Raw genomic sequence first — 7,883 nt, forward strand, 5'->3', positions numbered from 1 at the left:
TGTAAATATATATACTGCCTGTCCCCAAACAGGCAGTGTGTATATTTACGGCATACATTCACCATGGAATCGTTTGGATAAGCTTATGCAATGTCACAACGTTTATTTTCATCCAGAGTTGCATTCATTTTTCACCAAGATCTTGTAGTGATGATGGGAGAGTCAGACCACTGCATAAAGTCTTCTCCAGCACATCCTAAAGGTTCTCAATGGGGTTAAGGTCTGGACTCTGGACTGGCCAATCCATGTGGGAAAATTATGTCTCATGCTCCCCGAACCACTCTTCCACAATTTGAGCTTGATGAACCACTCTGGCATTTTCATCCTGGAATATGTCCATGCCTTAGGGGTCATTCAGTATAGTCAGGTAGACAGCTGGCCTAATTTTTTAGGCACATAATGTTGCTGAACCTAGACCTGACCAACTAAAGCAACCCCATATCATAACACGTATCCAGTGGAAGGCTCTTACCTATTTGCTTAGCTAACTCCAGGTGGTGACTTATTTTTGAGGGGCCAGGCGGTGTATAATTATCGCTCTTGATAAAAAAAGAACAGCAGATTCATACAATTCCAGTTAACTTCTATAAATCCTCTATGGGAGGATTGAAGTTATCTTCAATTAAGTTTGCTCTTTTGGAAGCACCACCATCACCATTTGGTTACACACTCCCTCTACCTTTAGACCTGATTCACATTAAGGTTTATATGCACATTCTGTATATTGCTGGCTCCCCCCCAGCATTCAAATCTTTCTTGTTTGTCTTCCGGCTCCAACCTTTGCACTCAACTCGACTGCCTTGCCTCTCCTTAGTCTTGACATAATGCTGACCTATCTGCTGAAGCTCATGTGGTTCTCTGAAAAAGCAGAAAACAACCCAATTTAGAAATAAATGGCTAGTAGTGTGATCCGTATAAAACTTAATACTGCCTGGCACATTTACGGGAGATAATTCCCTACACCAGAAGCTGTCAAATGTGAGCCTAAACTGGCTGGCCAAATAGAGTAGATTGGCCTCTCCGCAGGATAGAAGGATAACTGGGGGCTTTTTGGTTTAAAGACCAAGCTTTAAGGACTTTTTAATTAAAAAGGAAGAAATTGCCTTTTACTATACGCTGTGACCCACAGTAAGGGCTCTGATTTTTAGTGTTGGCTCTTTTAGGTATGCCTGCAGATGTTACAGGTGCTGTTTTTTAACCAGTTGTACAGCTTTATTATGAGCCTCCTATGACGTTCCTCTGGTGTTTCCAATAACGTATATTTGTGAAAGCTGCTTCTGATACAGTTTAAGCCCACTCACTAATATCAAAATCCCAATATATGTTTCGGACAGGCTTCTGCCTGAAAGTTGCTGTTTGGAGAGCTTTATGAGGCTTCCCATACCATGGACAGAACTAGAGCTGCAACAGTTAATCGATTTAGTCGATTAAAATAACTTACTTCTACTGAGAGTTTAACTTCTTATCCCCATCATTGTTCGTCTGTGTATCTGTATTGTATATCTTTCAGTGTCTGTGTTTACCACTGCCTGCCAGTTTGCCTCCATTAGCGTTTCTTAGTCTACATTTAAGTTGATGGCGTATTGTAAAAAATATTTCCTGGAATACTATTAAGATCAGGTCCATTGACACTGATAGCTGAACTAGGCCCATTGCCTCATGCATTTTTCTGGTCACTGAATCCTTCCCTGAATACCACTATCCCATGTATATAACATATAGTTGGGGGGTACATTTTCTCATATATTAAAGGGTTTGTAAAGGCATGACACAAATTTACTCCCAAAACCTTATTGCCCCCCCCTCTAGAGCATGTGCCAGTGTTATTATTTTTATTACTTCCTGGGACATCAATGCGAGGCTTGCAAAATTCTTGCATGGGCATCTTGCGTGGGCGGAAGAATCAGGTGGATGCTCTGTCAGTTTCTATTGTTGTAGGCATGCCCCCCAGAACTACATCTCTCAAGAGCCCTTTTTAACACACAGTGTGTGAGCAGTCTCTTGGGAGTCAAGGTAGCAGCATTGTTTTGCTGAAAAAGAATTCAGTGGCTGCCTGAGGAGGGGGTGAGGATAGGCAGAGTTCTGTAGTCTGGCAGAGGAAAATTCAAACAGGGCTGGCAATGCTACCTGGGATTTCAATGTAGCAGAGGCAGCGTAATCAGCCCACATGTGGAAGTTAGGAGCTCTCTGGATTTCTTGCAGGATCACCAGGTATTTTTCTGTTCCTGCAACATTTTAAAGAGATAGAAAATGGGGAAATGTGCATGTATTGCAAAGAAGTATTTCATATGTATGTTGTTTTTTTTTTGGGGTGGTGGTTTGTTATTTTGTGCAGACACTCTAACTTTTTGTTGTCCTCACAGAGGTGGCGGAGAGCTTGGCTGTAGCTGGCATAAACAGGGGATATTGGATAGAAAGTCGAATGGCGTGCATGATCTACAGGCCTGTATAAAGCACATTCACCAACTGGGATATTCGCAGCCCTGTTACACAGCAATTATGGCTGCCAGCGCTGGAGGAGTTGTGGTTGGAGCCCTTGCCAATTCTGATCCTGGGCTTTTTCAAGCGATGATTCTGGAGGTACCATACTAAATACATACATTAGGAATGCTGCCAGATGGGTGTCAGTTTCTGAAGGGAGGTTACTAGCCAGACTCCAGTCTACTAAGTAATGAAAGCAACAGTATCACAGGGTTCAACTTTAGTTTTCTAGGGAGCTGTGTGAGATCGAGACTTTTCAGTGTTACCACACTGTGTGGTGTCTAGTGAAATAGGGGGTCTCCATTTTGTTTTAAGGAATCCCCTCTAATTTATTCCTTGTTCTTAAAAAGTAAGAAAAAAATGCTTTACTAAAATTGAGCAAACAGTGCATTTCATATTATAAATGCTGTAGAGCAGACAATATGCTTCAAAGACAAACGTCAACATGCCAGTGAGTGGACTGTGAGTTATTAGTTATAGAGGGTTAACCACTAAAAAATGGATGTTCTGAAATGTAACTATATTTCTTATATATTTGTTTTTGCCAGGCCCCTTTTTTGGACGTTCTGAACACAATGGTGGACACATCGTTACCACTCACTACAGAAGAGGAGGAGGAGTGGGGCAGTCCAGCATGTAACATGGAAGACTACAGATCTATAGAATCCTATTGTCCTTACCAGAATATCAGACCACAGGTAGGAGTATATCGGGTATATCAGATGTTTTCACAAGCAGGCACTTTGCTTCCCCTTCTCAGTACTGCTGAGCTTGAAAGTTTATGTTAGTGGAAAGGAATTGGAGGGAGTAGGAAAGAGACTGCCTGTTTATTGGGGGAGCTCAGATGTCCAACTCTTTAAAACCCACTTGGAATTTTAGGTGGCATGGCCATGATTACCTGTGCACTGACTTCTGGGTTGAGCGAGATTGGGCATCATATAATCTAAAGTTGGGCAGCAGTTATTGGACTCGGTGGGTGAAGTATTGTAACAAAAGCTGATTTTTTTTTTCAAAGAATAGAGACTTGAATATTGTATTTGGTCTAACTCGGAATTGTTATTCATTTTCAGAGTTATCCTTCAGTTCTGATCACAGCTTATGAAAATGACCAGCGTGTTCTCCTAAGTGGATTACTGAGCTATGTAAAGAAACTTAGAATGGCTGCAGAGCATAACCTCCAAAGTTCTGATTTGACAGGTACTTTTCAGACACAAGCTTGCATTTTCCACCTATTCATGCACTTTATTTTCTTAGTTTCATTTCCTGACCTTGTTGGTTTTTCTAGCTCCACCCACTTTTCAGATTCTATTTTCCCTCTATGTACAGCAGACAGGAGTCGCTTTGACTAGACTGTAAATGGCATACACAGTTTTTTTCTTATAAAACTGATCATCAGTGTCCATAAGTTTTCTTACATATACAGTATCTGACAGAAGTGAGTACACCCCTCACATTTTTTGTAAATATTTATATTCCAGCCCATATAACATGAGAATTAAATGAAATCATTAAGGCATATTAGGGGATGACTGCATTTAGAAAATAGCATTGTGTAAACAGACAACCGAATGTTGCAGATATATATCAATAAACGAGTTTCGCACAATAGTAGCCATCAATCAATGCAAAAAGATTATTTTCACCTGGTGATCCGGCCAGTAAATCTGACTAAGCTGTCCAGCAAAAGTGGCAGATAGAGGGTTGGGACAAACCATTGAACACTGACAGGGGGGTGCTTACAATAATTAGCTTTTATTAATTTATGTAAAACCTTTATCCAAAAAGGAGAATAAAAAACTAAACTGTTGCTGTAACTGCCTAAAAAGTGTTAGCTGGAGTTTGCATTTAATTTGTTGTTCAAGTCCATTTAAATCTGCTAGACCATCTAACACCACCACTCCACAGGGTGACAATGCTGCTGTCCAAGGGGGGCTCCATTGACCTCCATAGAGTGAATCCATTCAAAGACAGGTGTGTTCCTCGCAGGATCACCGGGTGAAAATAAAGGAAAACAGCCTAAAGAAAGAAAACGAATGCACCATAATGTATTAAAAGTGTGTGAGTGAGTATGAAGTTAGAGGGATTGATTTACTAAAGGAGTGAAGACTGTGTCACATAGCAAAGTGGTTGTTCTGTATTGGATAGAGTGGTGTGGGGCACTGGCTCATGTATGTAAATATCTTCATTGAATACAAAGTATGATCTCTGGGAGGAATATCCCCTAGGCAGACGTGTAGAGGGTAAAGGCCATACACAGGCTCGGATCAGCTTACAGTGTAGAGCAGGGGCACCCACAATTTTTCGTCTGCAGATCTACTTTTCAAATGATGAGATCTACCAACGAAAAAACACCTGCATTCAGGGGCTGGAGGGGGTGTGGTGGTGCATTGAAGTCAATGGCACCGCAGGCAGGCCCCTCGCCCACAGTGTGATCGCCTGTACCCGGAACCCAGGCACCTTAGTGCCTGCGTTCCAGTCCAGTGCAATCCGCAAAAATTCTGCAAGCACTATTTTTGCAGATCGCACTGGACCGGAATGCAGGCACTAATGTGCCTGCGTTCCAGGTGCGTGTGATCGCACTGTGGGCGGGGGGCATGGCTGCGGTGCCATTGACTTTAATACAACCCCACACTTCCTCCCGCACCTGAACGCAGGGAGTCGGCCTGCTTACATTCCAGTGCGCCCTAGAGGCCCACCGCGTCCTGTCCTCCCGTGGTGCTCGAAGCTATTTTATTTTAATTTTTTTTTTTTACTGTTGGGGGGCTTCGGGGAAATATTAGGGGTCTAAACAGCCCCCTGATATTTCCCTTTTAAAATAGAAAAAGAAATTGAGGATACAAAATCCTCAATCTCTTTTTCTGCAGGCTCTGTTCTAAATGAATGGAAAGCACAGAGGCTTCCCATTCATTCAGAAAATATTTTACTATCATCTAGTTTCTGAATGGGGAGGAGCCTCTGTACAGATGTAAATCACAACCTGTTCATTCATAACTGGGGACACATAGTACTCTATCCAAAACAAACAAAAAAGGTTTTGGCTTTAGATATACACTGCTTGTCCAGAAAAAAAGTCACACGCCGTAATATTTGGTTGAACCGCCTTTAGCTGTGATTACGGCATACATTCCCCGTTTTGATAAGCTTATGCAATGTCACAACATTTATTTCCATCCAGAGGTGTATTGATTTTTCACCAAGATCTTGTAGTGATGACGGGAGAGTTGGACCTCTGTGTAAAGTCTTCTACAGAACATCCCGAAGATTCTCAATGGGGTTAAGGTCTGGACTCTGGTGGGCTATCCATGTGTGAAATGATGTCTCATGCTCCCTGAACCACACTGTCACAATCTGAGCCCAATGAATTCTGGCATTGTCATCTTAGAATATGTCCGTGCCATCAGGAGAGAAAAAATCAATTGATGGAAATACCTGGTCATTCAGGTAGGCAGCTGACATAATATTTTGGGTATATAATATTGCTGAACCAAGACTAATTATCCATTGAAATGCTCGGACCTATTTGCTTAGCTGAATCTAGGTGGCGACTTGTTTTTTTGGCCAGGTAGTGTAGTTTAAATGCAGCTTTTGTTGCTAGCACACGATTGGGTATTTAGAGTGAACACAGCTTCATCTTATGTACTTTGAAGGGTGAACATGCACTTTGATAGTAAGCAGACTCTACACCTTTCAGTAAATCAACCCCACAGTGTTGCATGGCGATCTTTGTAAGGATTTATTAAATTTTCTTTCAGATTCTAGAACACCTAAAATATTACTAGACGTTCATCCTGGTGGAAGCCATTGTGACTCCTTGCCCTGGGAGGAATCCTTGCAGAAGGTAAATGAGAGTGGTAACCTGTTCTGCTGGCCAGAATACCAGTCCTTGTATATATCCAGCACTGCAAATGTAGCCAAGGCTCCTTCTATTCCCTGAGATAATTTATAATTTCATGATTTCCTCCAGGTGGCAATGCATCTGTCCTTTCTACACGAGGAGCTGAACCTGAATGAAAGTAATCTTTCTTTCCAGAGATAACGGGTGACACCCCCTCTATGAGGAATGAGTCTGGCTGCTCATTGTATATGTTTTCTTTTTTTTTATTTACAAAAACAAGTTCTATTGTTTTGCATATTACAGCTCGTTCCCTTTCAGGACTGCCACATTCTTGTCTTTGCACTCTTTGTCTCGGTATCCTTGTACCTTTGTAGCTCATTGGCCCTGGTTAGGGGTTTTCATACCTTTCTTAGAAATTGACTGTCGCTGTCGGTGAATGTTTGCTGTGCTTTACACTCCTGCAACCTCTCGATTTTGTGTAGATGAAAGGTGACAGCAGCTCATACTGGTTCAAACTGGTTATTCTACTAATAAAGGGTAACGCAGTGTGAAGGCTAAAGTACTCATGTCTGTAAGAGAAACACAAGTTGAATGAATGAACTTCATTTAACTCGTTAGAGGGCCGTTTCTCTCACTACAGGGTGCGTGCCTGTGATATGGAAGTTCCCTTAAAGTGAAACTAAACTCAGGATTTAAATCTCAAAAATGTATTCAAGTACCTCAACTATTAACATACATGTATCTTATTTGTGTATCACTCGGCTGTAGAGCCTCAAATCATCTCTGAATTGGTGGCGACACTGTCCTTCCTTCTGGAGGGTGGCTACTTTTGTTCCCTATGGTCCCTGTGTGTGTTGTAAAGTAGTCACCACTCCAAGCTCGCTCATGTGATAGATTACAATCTTAGTACAAATTAGTAAACTAAACATAAGGTTGTAGTCCATCATGGGAGTGAGCTTGGAGTGGTGACTCTGTTGAAGCAGGGCTTCAACAGAGGCATACATTTTAGAAATGGGAGGGGAAATTGTGTATGGTGTCTGAATAGATCTGTTTTATACATATCCTAATAAATGTGACTCTTTTATATGTGTTTGAATGGATCTGTTTGAGTTGCCTCTATAGTCCCATAAAAAGTGGCTAATTTTTTTGGGTGCTTTATATTTCATTTCAATGGAGAACTGTACACTGAAAATACACAGGCCATTACGTTTTGAAGCTGGTGGCTGCTTGGGTGTTCACATCCAAAGGCTTCGATACTTTGAGTCACTGACCTGGAGCAAGTATACAGATTAGACTTGTGCCTTCCTTATGACTTCACTAACAGCATGCCTTGTTCCAGTTCAGAGGATCAAAGTATTGAAGCAAGCCTTGTGCGTTGGGGTTCCATTCAATAGGATTGGCACCACACAAACTGCCATATGTTAACACTTGTTGCAGTAATGCATTAGCACAACACAAAGATCTAAAGGGGGCCATAGAGAGGCACCTGGGGTAGAGTTTCAATTTAAATAATGAAGTGGAGGAAGAATATGAACCATATTTGAGAAACAAAATATTTTATTTGCTA

At 41.6% G+C, this 7,883-nt stretch overlaps 1 protein-coding gene across 1 annotated transcript in view; it reads left to right on the forward strand.

Annotated features, from left to right (window-relative positions):
• Nucleotides 1–6,517, forward strand: part of PREPL (prolyl endopeptidase-like) — a 29,197-nt gene extending 22,680 nt beyond the window's left edge. The window contains exons 11-15 of the mRNA XM_018576286.1: nucleotides 2,364–2,580; nucleotides 3,030–3,179; nucleotides 3,552–3,678; nucleotides 6,234–6,319; nucleotides 6,446–6,517. Coding sequence (XP_018431788.1) covers nucleotides 2,364–2,580; nucleotides 3,030–3,179; nucleotides 3,552–3,678; nucleotides 6,234–6,319; nucleotides 6,446–6,517 — 652 coding nt within the window. The remainder of the gene's footprint in view (nucleotides 1–2,363; nucleotides 2,581–3,029; nucleotides 3,180–3,551; nucleotides 3,679–6,233; nucleotides 6,320–6,445) is intronic.
• Nucleotides 6,518–7,883: the final 1,366 nt, after the last annotated feature.

The sequence above is a fragment of the Nanorana parkeri genome, unplaced genomic scaffold, assembly GCF_000935625.1.
Source record: "Nanorana parkeri isolate BGI_ZX_2015 unplaced genomic scaffold, ASM93562v1 scaffold63, whole genome shotgun sequence".
NCBI classification, from domain to species: domain Eukaryota; kingdom Metazoa; phylum Chordata; class Amphibia; order Anura; family Dicroglossidae; genus Nanorana; species Nanorana parkeri.